Source organism: Solanum verrucosum, unplaced genomic scaffold (genome assembly GCF_900185275.1).
Source record: "Solanum verrucosum unplaced genomic scaffold, falcon-dt-bn FXZP01000079.1, whole genome shotgun sequence".
NCBI lineage: Eukaryota > Viridiplantae > Streptophyta > Magnoliopsida > Solanales > Solanaceae > Solanum > Solanum verrucosum.
The window spans coordinates 189,377-203,016 of record NW_026020368.1 but is presented as its reverse complement, the minus strand read 5'-3'; the positions used below and the strand labels follow the sequence as shown (position 1 = coordinate 203,016).

General features: G+C 29.6%; 1 protein-coding gene across 1 annotated transcript; it reads right to left on the bottom strand.

The window, feature by feature from the left end:
- Nucleotides 1-3,530: 3,530 nt before the first annotated feature.
- On the bottom strand, nucleotides 3,531-13,014 carry LOC125837954 (serine/threonine-protein kinase ZRK4-like). The gene is made up of 2 exons (XM_049517027.1): nucleotides 12,597-13,014; nucleotides 3,531-4,285 (listed from the first exon to the last, which is right to left on the bottom strand). The coding sequence occupies exons 1-2, from the start codon at nucleotides 13,012-13,014 to the stop codon at nucleotides 3,531-3,533; spliced, it is 1,173 nt and encodes a 390-aa protein (XP_049372984.1).
- Nucleotides 13,015-13,640: the final 626 nt, after the last annotated feature.

The following is a 13,640-nucleotide window of genomic DNA, read 5'->3' as shown; positions in this document are numbered from 1 at the left end:
TATTCAAAATTACGACCCTTACTACTAATAAAGTATTTAAAAATATAAAATCTTTTCGAGATGATTTTTTAATACTCGTAAAATGCAGTAACTATATATATAACTAAATAAAACATATATATTATAAAAAAGTGACAAAACTATTTAAAATAAACTTGCAAACTATGTTTATTTTATTTTATTTATGAAAATCCTATAAAACGCATTATTTTAAATTGTTAGCAATCGAAGAAGCTCGATGATTAATTTATATTGTGGAGGGTCAAAATTGGGTGTCAACACAATGCACTATAATACGAAATACATAAACTAAACTAAGATATACACCATAATTTAACCAAGACTTTTCCAATCATTTTATATAATCAAATTAATTAAAATTTGTGTGCCAAACAACATATGAAGCATTCATTCAAGCAATATTTTTCATAGTTAACACATCTATTTACATAAAAAATCAATCAACAAAAACAACAAAAAAACCTTAAAAAATAAAAATAAAAAATGAACTATATATTTTAGCAATCAAACTAAAAAATTAATAATTAAAAAGTTGATACATACTTGTTACACCCCATATTTCAGATTCCATCCAAAAAGCACCAATCAATAAAGCTATAACAATATATGTTTATAAAAAAGTTAAATCAATAAAACTAATAAATATATTTAAAACAATCCAAATTTATATTTGTGTATTATATTGGTATAATTTACAATTATTATGGTGTATGTTAGGGTTAAAATTTTGTGTACAGTTCAAACAAATATACATCATCATTTGCACCACAAATTAACCAAACAATGCCAATAAACAAACTAGCCACTGTCATATAACAAGACTTTATAAAATCCTATTTTATATTTGTTGGTAGTTTTGTTTTCGTTAGATACAAAATAAATAACACTACTTAGCAGAAAAATCCGATAAATAACATAAAAAATCAACAAAAATACACCATAATGGTTTGGTGTATATACGCCACAAACTAAAAAACATATGCATCCAAAATATATCGACTACACTAATACATAAACCACTAATTAACCAATAATTTAACTATAGACGAGTACCTACGTATACTGCAAAACAATTGAGAACAATATAATTTATGTTTTACAGATTTCATCCAAAAAACACCAATCAATAAAGCTATAACAATATATGTTTATAAAAAAAATCAAATCAATAAAACCAATAAATATACTTTAAAACAATCATAATTGAAGCAACTATTATGGTGAATACCTGTTTCATTCCATCTCTCGTGATGCTGAATTAAAATTGAAAAAATATTCATATTTTCTATTGAACACACTTTCAGAATAGTGGAGGTATAGAGTTTGATTTTGATTAGAATTATGAGAGAGAAACAGTAATTATATTAGAGATATTTATGGAAGGTAAATAAGAGAGGGGGAGAAAATTAAGGAATTAAAAAATAAATTGTGGGCAGTCATGCTTTTATTTCCGATTTTTATTTTTCTTTTTATTATTTATTTTATTGTTCCGATTTTGTTTAATAATTTCATTGTTTTGTAAAAAAAAACTATTGTTATGTTGGTGAAAAAAAGAACTATTGTTATATAGTTGTTATTTAGGTGCTTATTTTGTATAGTTAAGTTTTTAAAGAAAATTATTTAAATTTTATTTCTTAAATTAAAAAATAAACTTTGGGAATAGTAATACTTTAATTTTTAATTAATATTAATACTTTATTATTTAATTTTTGTCAAGGTGAAATATTTTATCCATGTGGAATGTTAGGTGTCAAGGTTTTTTCAAATAAAAGAGAGAGTATATTACACAGATCACTGAAGTGTGTTTCTCAAACTAATAAATGATAGTTTATGTATGAAACTCTAACTTTCAATAATTTAGGTATGAAACTCTAACTTTCAATAATTTAGGTATGAAACTCAAAAAAGTGGATAGTTTAGATGTGTTTTTATCTCTATATTTGACCTATAAGTCACATCCCTAATATCAACCTAGAAGAAGTTAGTCAGATCAGGTTGGTCTATTCAATGAAAAAGTTTGTGCTCACATTCAGTCTTTAATGGAGACAATCAAATGTAAGAAAAGAGGGATAAACCTTGATGGATGCCTAGTAATAAGGAGAGTTTCTTTGGTAGAAGTGCTTGGGAAATTGTAAGAAGCAAAAAGCACCCCTTGAAAGATATAATGTTCATTTGGAAAAAGGGTATTCGTTTTCATATATCTTTCTTATTATGGAGAATATGACTTGAAATAATTCCTACGAGGAGAAGTATTAGTCAGAAATAAGATCACAAACTATATGGAATGTTGTTGCTGTGCTAATAAGGTTCAAGAATCTTTCAATCATTTATTTATATCTTGTCCTGATTCTAAATATATATGAAGGACATTTGTAGGGGCAGCTGGAATACATTGTCGTTTTACTCAACTCAGGCAAATCATTTATAAATGGTGGGAAGAATGTAGTGAAGCATGACTAGATGTTCAATGGTAATAGAAATTAACAGGAATATATATTTGATGGCCACCCATAGATATCCATGGTTAGTGGGAATGCCTTAAAATTGGCCATCAATAGTGCAAATTCTTAAAAATTACACAGTAAAGCAGTAAGATTATTAGTATTATAGTTTTTAAATTGAAGTAGAATTTATTGTTGAATAAGGTTATAAATTTATATTTTGCTTTTCTTTTAAGCCATAGGACGTTATGTTGAAATTTGACATAAGAATATAATATTAAATTTTTTATTTTAAATTTAAAACTTATGTTATATTTTCAGTTTCATTTGTTTTAGTACTACTGAGTTGATATTTCACATTGTGAGTCATTTATTTTTTAATTGAATTGATAGATTATCTTTTTGTCAAATATTTTCATAATTTATGACATTATATTTAAAATATTGACCTTTTTGTCAAACATGTATTTTTGATGTTCATAGAAATTTTATACTTTTAGTTTTTATTATTAGTTTAATTAAAATATACTAATTTTATTAAAAATATAAATCATTTTTATAATATTAATTAAGAATATATGTTTGTTAATTAATATATTTTTAAAAGAATAAATATTTCATTTAATATCATTTATAAAGGCACTTATTTGTCTAATATAGATATTTAATTTTAAATAATTTCTTTTATTTTTAAAATTTAATATAACCCTGTGATTAGATTTGTGCATGTAATTACATTGTAATAAACAATGAAGTCATCATAATTACTATTTACGAGACTAGTAATTACTATCCTAATAATTACACCAAGCTACGGATAAATTACCTGCAGTGGTATTGTCTGAATTTAATTACTAAAATTAATTGAATGACAAATACAAAACTAACATTGCCCCATTTCTTTTGTAAACTGAAAAAACTAAAAATAAAATAAAATCAATCCAAATAGAGCAAAGTAAAGATATAAAATTAGCATTTCATTGTCGGCAGATGTCATTTTTCGTTCAACATAAATATGAGGGTACAAACAAACTGAATTTCCTTTAAATTGGAACCTAATATAAACATTTAATTTTGACCAAGGGTGAGGGCATGGAAACACTTCTCAATTCGGCTTAATTCCCTTGCAACATGAATCATGTATGGTCTATCATCTCCTTCGTCAGCAGTGCATTTCTTAACAAGAACCAAGTAGTCTTCCAATTGTTGTTGAATCTCAATTCCATGCTCTTCTAAGATAGTTGGATCCGTAATATCCATTACATTGCTCTCTTTAATATAACGATCGACAAAGTAACTGGTTGGAAGATTTTTAAAATCTATCGCCTCTTTTGAATTTGTGGAATCCACTCTATCCATAGAATTACCCTCTTCAGTATTGGATTTAGTGTTTTCTTCAAAATCAATTGTCTCTTTTGAATGTGTAGATTCCACTCTATCGTACGGGCCTTTTCTGGTTAATAGCTGAAAGAGAAGAACCCCAAAGCTGTAGACATCAGTTTTTTGAGTAATAATACCCAGTTGGTAATATTCTGGAGCAATATACCCCCGTGTTCCACTCACACCATCATCTAGTACCTCCAATTCCCCTGGAGGCAATGATATGGAGAGTGAGAAGTTCAATATTTTGGCAATGCCGCTCTTCTCATCTAGTATCACATTAGATGGCTTTATACTTCTGTGGATGATGGGAGTAGTAAATTCAGTATGGAGGAAAAGGATTGCAGAAGCAACCTCACGTGCAACTCGTAATCGATTTCCCCAACATAGCGATTTTCTATTTAGATTATCCTTTTTGAAAAGTAGATGGAAAAGAGATGTACCTTCAACATCTTCATACACCATAACTGCTTTTTCAAATTCTAGACAGCAACCAATAAGTCTCAACACATTCTTGAGATGACTCATCTGAGCAGAAATGGCTATATCTCGGTGGATGTTGTTGAATTCACATGTATCGAACCTAATTAAAACAGGGCGGTTGTCTAGCGATCCCGCAACCATAGACACATGACCGGCAAGGTCCATTTTTGTTTGAGAGTGTTTTATTGCATTGTGGATCTCAGTGGCAGTGAAGTAACGGATGGGAATTCTGCAATTTCCGTCGCATAAAGCAAGAAGCTCCTCAAGTACCGCACTTCCATTCTTTAAATAACAATCATACTCTTTCTTCCGCCTTTCGGCAGAGGCAGAGGAAAACAAAGTTTTCCTTGTGAATCCCCTCAAGAAAGGCATCTCCAATTTAGAAGTGACTAGTCTTCATGAATTGGAATTAAATCCACTAAGGCATCCATCACTGGTAGTGGAATCTATGAGCAAGTTGGAACTTGGAAGCTGCTGGTCTTAATTTGTGCATTCAAGATCCACACAAAATAATGACGACTTGATTGGACTCTTTTTAAGCATTTCCAAGCACTTTCATTGTAATTGTTTATCAAGTTTTTCCCATTAGGACACCCTAATGTCGTCGCCCTATTAATTAATGGAAATGTTTTATATTAGGGAGTTGATGTTTTTAATTATTATTTATTTATGTTAGGAGTTGACTCAGTACCTGGCTTTTGGATATGTAGCGGGATAACATCTAAATTATATTCATCTATTATTTTTTCTATAACTTATACCATATTTGATAGGTGGAAAGAAAATAAGTTATTCATATATATAAAATTAATATGATATTTGTTTGACAATATAGAAATTCTCATAACTGAGTACAAGTACAAGTTATGCAAAATAGAAGATAGAATAACTGATACATGTATAATTAATTCATACATAAAGTAATGGAAGAATTCAATATCTACACATCCTTATTTACCATATTTTCTACTCAACAAACCTTGAATCAATCTTCCCTTGGTCTTCCGTCCCCCCTCCAACAATTTCTAATATTAAAGGTTTTGTCCCTATTGAATTGACATATGTCAATTACCTTACTTGGAAGAAGGTTTATTGTCACAGTTCTGAAAAGTTATAATCTGTTGTCTGTTGTAGAGAGAAAACTATTGTGTCCATCGCCAAATCACGAAGAATATAAATTATGGATTCAGTGTGATACTATTGCATTGAGTTGGATTAATGCAACACTTTCGACGGATGTTCTTGATACACTTTTGAACTATTCTTGTGAGACATCTAAAGAGGCTTGGGACACTTTAACCTCGCTGTATTTGGATCAAGTTTCTTCCTCATCCATTCATCTTAAGTCGAAATTTCAAAATTTCAAGAAAGGTTCTCTTTCTATGGAGGATTATCTTCAAGAACTTCACTCGATTGCCTGCTCTCTTTAGGGCAATTGGCAAGCCTTTGACGGCTGACGATTTAGTCACTCAGGCTTTGCAAGGTCTACCTTCATCTTATCGTACTTTTGTGTCTGGATTAAATGCCACTGGCTCGCTTCCTACTTTTATTGCGTTACGACCACTACTCCTCACGAAAGAAGCCCACATTAGTACAATTTCTTCAGAAGAATCAAATCCTAATTCTACCTTGCTTGTGACAACTCATGGGCAAAGCAATTATGCTACATCATCCCCTCACAGACATCAACCTGTGAAAGGACACTCACATGGACGAGGTCGTGGTAGGAATAACAAAGGACAATATGGTAGGGGTCGAGGATTCAATAACTCTTCATAGTCGAATTTTCAAAATAATATGCGACATTTGTCACCCGCTAATGGTATTTTGGGACGACCACCATTTACTCCGGCTAAAAAGTGTCAAATATGTTTTCACTATAACCACACTGCCTTGGAGTGTAGAAACAGATTTAATCACTCTTTTGTAGCTAACAATATTCCTCAATCATTTGTTGTTATGAATTTGGAGGAGGTTCACCCAACGGTTTGGTATCCGGACTCTGGAGCATCGGCGCATATGACAAATAATCCTTCTAGCCTTACTTCTCATGCTTCATACTCTGGTTCTTCTCAGGTCATGGTTGGTGATGGTACTCTTCTCTCCATTAACTCTACTGGTTCCTCTATTCTTCCTACAAACTCTTGTAACAAAAGTTATCATTGAAGTTGTCCCGAATTTTCAAATAGACACATTAACTTTGCAACCGTCCTATTACCCCACTAAACAATTTTGAACAGATATTATTATATTATTTTTCGTCCACTTGACATAGAGAGTAGTGTGCACTCTTTCAAAGAAAGTGAGTAACCTAAAATAACTAATATAATTTTATTTTTACAAGTATTTTATATAAAATATATTTTCTTATTATTTTAAAAAAATTTCCTTTTAATTTTTTTCTTTCTTTCTTTTTTCTTCTTCAAAAATTCACTGTCATCTCCATTGAAGCTTCTCACTTTCAATTTCACCATTTTTACCACAACTTCACCTTTCTTTTTTTTACTACTATTAGTTTTACTCTCTTTAATTTTAATATTTATCTAAATATTTTCTTACATTTCAAACAATTTGATAAACCCATTAGATTTCAAGATGATTAGGAAGTATCATATAGTCTTTTTTTGTCCGATTTCAATTAAGTTCTTTCAATTTTCGGGGAATTCATTGATTCTTTTAAAATATCATTTCTAATTTTGAAGTTATATGAAAAGGAGTAATTGATGATACCTTCAAAATTTTAAATTTTCTTAGAAAAATAATTAATTTTGTTATCAATACTTCAATAAAGTCTAAAAAATAGTATGAATTCTATATAAAAAAATTGACCAGAGAAGAAGAAGAAAAAGAAAAGAAAAAAAATGGGAGTGGGGTTCAACTTGAAGTGGGGGTGGGGTGAGGATGGGAGGTGAAGAAAAAAAAATGGAGGGATGGATTACTTGAAAGTGGGAGGTGGAAGATGAAGTAAAATTTAAGATGAAATCAAAATTGAAATAAGTCAAAAAGTAAGAGAGAGATAGAGAGAAATAAATAAAAAGAAAGATAAAGAAAAAACTTTAAATGAAAAAAAAATACATTTTTAATTAAATTAACACGTGTCATGTAATGATTGGTGTGTGAACACACTTCTTAAAATCTGGGGCTGATCGAAAAATAATATAATAATATATGTTCAAAATAGTTAGGTGGGGTAATAGGACAATTGCAAAATTAAGGTGTCTTTATGAAAATTCGGGACAACTTCAGTGGTGATTTTATGTCTTTTTTATCTTACCCAATCTATAAATAACAATCATCTATAGAGATGTTCAATGTTCATTTTCATTTTTTCATTCTTTCTCTTTATTAGTATAGTTTTTTCCTCCTTTTAATTTTTTTTTCTTTCATCTCTTTCATCTTTCATGTACTTAACAATGTTATGATATGATCTTCACTTTGATAAATATCATAGGCCAAACACATATACAACCCCTCAAACTTGCCCTCATTTTTCATTTTGGCACTCCAACTTAGCCTTGTTCCATTTTAATCCTTAAACTCCATTTTTTATGTACCATTTAAACACTAATACTAATTTTTATGATTTTTTTATTTATGTTCTTCTATTGCAATTTTTTATTTTAAAAAAATAGACGTGTGTCTGTTAATTTTCGTAAAAAAATTAAACATTGGCGAACGAACATAAAAATTTTCAAACAATAATATTATTTTTTGAGATTTCTCTGTATTTTTGCATGAAAGTAAATTAACAAAAGTTCTTTGATTTTCTTTCTTAAACATTCAATTAAATTAAATAACACTACTTATTTATTATTTCTTATCATCTAGGCTATCTAAATTTAACGCAAATACTCACTTTTTATTTTTAATATAAATCAATACGAATAAAAAAACTCATCTTCAATACGAGTAAAAAAGACTCTTGTTCATTGCTAATAACACTACTAAAAAATGTTAACACTCGACTGACTTTAATTTGTTAGATTGTCGGTGATTTTTAAGAAAGAAAATCAACACAAGTTCGTCAGTTATTTTTCACATAAACATACATAAAACTCTTAAAAATAAATAATTATTTTTAAAAATAATTATTTTTTGTAACTAATGACACATGTCGATTTAAAATAAGAATGCAATTGAAGAATATATATAAAAATAAAGAAATCATAAAAATAATAGTTCGTGTTAAAATGATACATAAAAAATGGAGTTTAAGGGTTAAAATGGAACAAAGCTAAGTTGGAGTGCCAAAATGAAAAATGAGGATAAGTTAGAGGGATTGTATATGTGTTTGGCCAATATCATATATATATTCTTCAAAGATTCATCATAGAGATGTTCGCATTAGTTTGGTACAAGTTCATCAAAATGAAGAAGGAAACTTAATTCTTGGAATATTCATCAAAAGAGATGGTCATATTAGTATAAAAGTTCGAATGGTTTCCAAATATTTTAAATATTCATTAATGTATTGTTTTGACTTCAACTAATATTATTTTATTTTTCTTTTTTATTTTATTTTGATCAGATATATAAATTTCTTTTTATTCACCAAAAAATAAATTATGAAACTCTACTAATCAACATATTAGAAAGTTCAATTAGCATTTTTTGTTAATTAATTTTGTTCTTCTTATTATTATTTTTACTATTATGCGGATGAATGGAGATGAAAAGTATCACATTTTTGTTCTTGTGTGTATTTGTTTGACAATTCAAATTAATATTCTAAATTTTTGTCATTGTTGAAAGGTATAATATTATTGTATGTTACATTTCGCATAGCTATTAGATATTGCTGCCCTAAAAATATATGATATGGTCTATCATATTAGAAATCAATCACAAAATAAATAAATACATAAATAAACTATCTTTTTTATTATTTTTAAAACTTTTAATTAATAAATAAATTATTTAATGAAAAGAATGAAGAAAAAAATCTCATAAATATGTACATATATAATAAGAAGTTATTTTATAGTTGTGCTATAATAAATGTGCATTTGTGATTAATATGTATTTAACTTGTAACTATTTAAAACAAAAATTATCTATCTTATTTATACATTAAAGAAAGAGTTATCTTTTGAATAATTATTATCATATATTCTTTTTTTAGTGATGACTATAATAATAATTAGATTAATGTTATAAAACTCTTCCACTCCTCTACATGTGTATCTGTTTGTCAATTTCTAATTAAAATTTTAAATTTTTGTCATTGTTGAAAGTATAATATTACCTATGGCACATTTCTCATAGCTATTAGTTATTGTTGCCCCTAAAAATATATGATATGGTCTAGCATATTAGAAATCAATCACAAAATAAATAAATAAACCATCTTTTTAGTATTTTAAAAATTTTTAATTAATAAATAAATTATTAATGAAAAGAATGAAGAAAAAAATCTCATTTATGTGTACATATTTAATAAAAAAAATATTTTATAGTTATGCTATAATAAATGTGCATTTGGGATTAATATGAATGTAACTTGTAATTATTTAAAGCAAAAATTATCTATCTTAATTTTTCACATTATAGAAGGAGTTATCTTTTGAATAGTTATTATCATATATTAACTTTTTTTTTTTAGTGATGACTACAATCATAATTAGATTAATGTTATAAAACTCTTCCACTCCTCTACATGTGTTAAGGACAAACAATGAAAAATGTAATGGAAAAATAATTATAATTAATGATAAAGGGTAAATTAGAAACTAAGTGAAAAATTATCTATTGATTTCATAAAGTGGCAAGTATTGTTGGACAATTCAAAATACTCCCTCTGTCCCTAATTACTTGTCCACATTTCGTTTTTTAGTTGTCCCTAATTACTTGTCAATTTTGACAAATCAAGAAAGAACAATTTTTTTTTTACATATTATGACCTCAATTAATTACTTTGAAAAAAGGCACTATGTCAATTATTGTTTTCTTAATAGGTGTGTCAATTAAAAAATAAACAAGTAATTAGGGACAGAAGGAATAGTACAATGGACAACTACTATCGGGGAGGGAGTATTATTTATTTGTGTTAGGGAGTTGACTCAGTGCCTGGCTTTTGGTTAAAGCCAATGAAACACAAACCTCCAATTTTATCTTTTACTATATATTTTCTGATCGCAACATTTGTTTCTTAATATTATTGGCCTTTTATGATCTATAGTGAAATAATCAAATACCACTTTCTTTATTTTCGTGCATAGAAAAAGTATCGGGTGTTTTGTTTCATTTTACACTATACTCATGGTCAAATGTTAATTAAAGATTAATTTGTGGAGATCAAAGATTTTTCGAAGCACCTTTGGCGTGACTCAAATTGTTTGACTTGGCAATTCCATAATGGAGGTTTCAAATTTGAAACACCTGCAACAATATGTTCGCCTTTTGGGTCAAGCTCATCACACGAGTTTCCTAGTACTGTTTTACCTTTCATATGTGGTGTACATGCTATTGCACAAAAGTAGGGGTTCTGAGTTGATCTTGTTCCTGTTCTGAGTGGGAAAATCTCTTAAAGAATCATACAATTTAAGACCAATATGAAAGTGGCTGATTTCTTATAAAGAATCAGCTGGAAGATTAGCCTCTCTGTAGGTATGACTGATTTCAATAACCTTAGCTTGTTGATAGAGATTCCATATCTCCTCCAAGATGCAGAACAGGTTCCAAGGATATTGGAGTCTGTTTCTAAATGGATTTTTGAGAATCCATTATTCAGACACCATTGAATTTCCAAGAGAGCATGCAGCCTCAACCTCTGCATGATTGTTGGTACCTATCCTCTAAGGTTTAGACATGGCCTTAATTAGAGATAATCACACCAACCCCAATGCTTCTCGGATTAAAAGAGAGCACTACCGTCAGTGTTGACCTTCACAAACTCAGCCTCTGTTCTAAACCATTTTAGCTGAATGATATGCTTGGTAGATTCTATATATTTCACTGTAAAGATCTTGCCACTTGTTGGACCATTGAATAGTAGGGTAAGTTTTGTTGTGAATATCATAGTTGATAGCATAAAGAATTCTAGCAAACTTCTTATTGCCATATTTGGCTCTACACCTATTCTTCCAAAGATTCAACAAATATAAATAGGCATAGTATGAAGGATAAGCTTATGGACACCATTAGAATGTGTTTTTCAGCCACCATTTCATAATTAGCAATCTCAGAGAAAGATATGGCATGGAACCTGAAAAGAAGTTCCCTATATACCTTCTTGGCTAGTTGACTTTGTGCTAAAAATGTGGTGGATCATTTCCTCTCTCGCATTGATGCAACATACGCTTCAGGAATGAGTTGCTTCAAACGACAAATACAAAACTAAGGAGAAATCAATCCAAACAGAGCAAAGTAAAGATCAAATTGGCAGTTTCATTGTCTGCACATCTCTTTTTTGTTTAACATAAATATGAGGGTACAAACAAACTGAACTTCCTTTAAATTGGAAGCTAATATGAATACTTTAAAGAAATAAAAATGAACATTTAATTTTGACTAATAGCGAGGGCATGGAAACACTTTTCAATTCGACATAATTCCCTTGCGACATGAATCATGTATGGTCTATCATCTCCGTGTCAGCTGTGCAATTCTTAGCAAGATCCAAATAGTCTTTCAACTGTTGTTGAATCTCAATTCCATGCTCTTCAAAAATAGTAGGTTCCACTATATCCAGTACATTACTCTTTTTGATATAGTTATTGATGAGGTGGGTTGGAGAAATTTTATAATCTATTATCTCTTCTAGAATTGCATAATTTACTCTATCCAAAGTATTACCCTCTTCAGTATTGGATTTAGCGTCTACTTCAAAATGTATGCTCTCTTTTGAATTTATAGAATCCACTCTAGAATTCAAAATATCTCGTACTTCCTTTCCGGTTAATAGCAGAAAGAGAAGAATCCCAAAGCTGTAGACATCAGTTTTTTGAGTAATAATAAGCTGGCAGTGACGTTCTGGAGCTATATACCCTATTGTTCCATGCACCCAATCTTCTTGCAACTCCAATTCCCCTGGTGGTAATGAAATGGAGTGTGAGAAGTCTACTATTTTGGCAACGCCGCTGTTCTGATCTATTATCACATTAGATGGCATTATATTTTTGTGGATGATGGGCGTAGTAAATTCAGTATGGAGGAAAACAATTGCAGAAGCAACATCACGGGCAACTCGTAATCTATTTTCCCAAGGTAACGATTTTCTAGTTTGATCATTCATATTACCCTTTTTGAAAAGTAGATCCAAAAGAGATATACCTTCAACATATTCGTACACCATAACTGGTTGTTCAAATTCTAGACAGCAACCGACAAGTCTCAACACATTCTTCAGATGACTCATCTGAGCAGTAATTGCTATATCTCGGTGGATATTGTTGTGTTTGCATGTATTGAATCTAACTAAAACAGGGCGGTTGTCCAGCGATCCCGTAACCATATCCACTTCGTCAAGCTCCATTATTGTGGTTTTAGAGTGTTTTATTGCATTCTCGATCTCATTCGCAGTGTAATAACGGATGGGAATTCTGCAATTTCCGTCGCATAAAGCAAGAAGCTCCTCAAGCACACAACTTCCATTATTCAAATAATAATCCTTCTCTTTCTCCCGCCTTTCGGCATCGGCAGAAGAAAAAAGTTTTTTCATTGAGAGTAGTAGTCCCCTGAAGAAAGGCATGCTCTAATTTTGAAGTAACTAGCTAGTCTGGATAAATTGGGATTAAATCCAATAAGGTATATCACTACTCACAAATGGGAAGCTGCTTCCTATTTGCGCATTCAATTCCACACAAATTGAGTTGCCTACCACTTCCATTGAAAATTCTGTGAATGCAATCAGTCGATGCCAATGGAAACGCGTTGCTTTACAAAGTTTGGGCTCCACCCCGCCTTACAAGCCGTGGTGACCTTACATTGTAAGTTAAGTCTACGTTAACCTTTTCTGTTTTTAAAGAAAAAAAAATAAAGGCGTGGTGCCTCCAAGCTTTTGGCCATTTGTTTTCTTATCCGCTTCTATGGTCCCTTTTGAAATTTTAATTTAAAAAATTGTCCTTTAGTCTCTGAATTAATTTATTTTTTCTTTATATAGCTTCTTAATTATTTTCTTCGTTACTATTTATATATGTAGTCTTTATTAAAAATAAACTTGATACTTGTTATTTACAAAATTAATGCATAAATGATAGTACTATTCTTTCTATTTTACTTTGAAAGTATGAATTTGATCAACATAGGAAAATTAAAGGGTAAAAAACATAAATTTACAATATAAAGACCTTAATAACCATTATATAACAGTAGTTT

Coding starts and splice junctions, on each gene's coding strand:
- LOC125837954 (XM_049517027.1), bottom strand. CDS start 13,014: ATGCCTTTCTTCAGGGGACTACTACTCTCAATGAAAAAACTTTTTTCT. Junction 4,286..12,596: donor GGTGTACGAATATGTTGAAG/GTATATCTCTTT, acceptor AAGATGTTGAAG/GTACATCTCTTTTCCATCTA.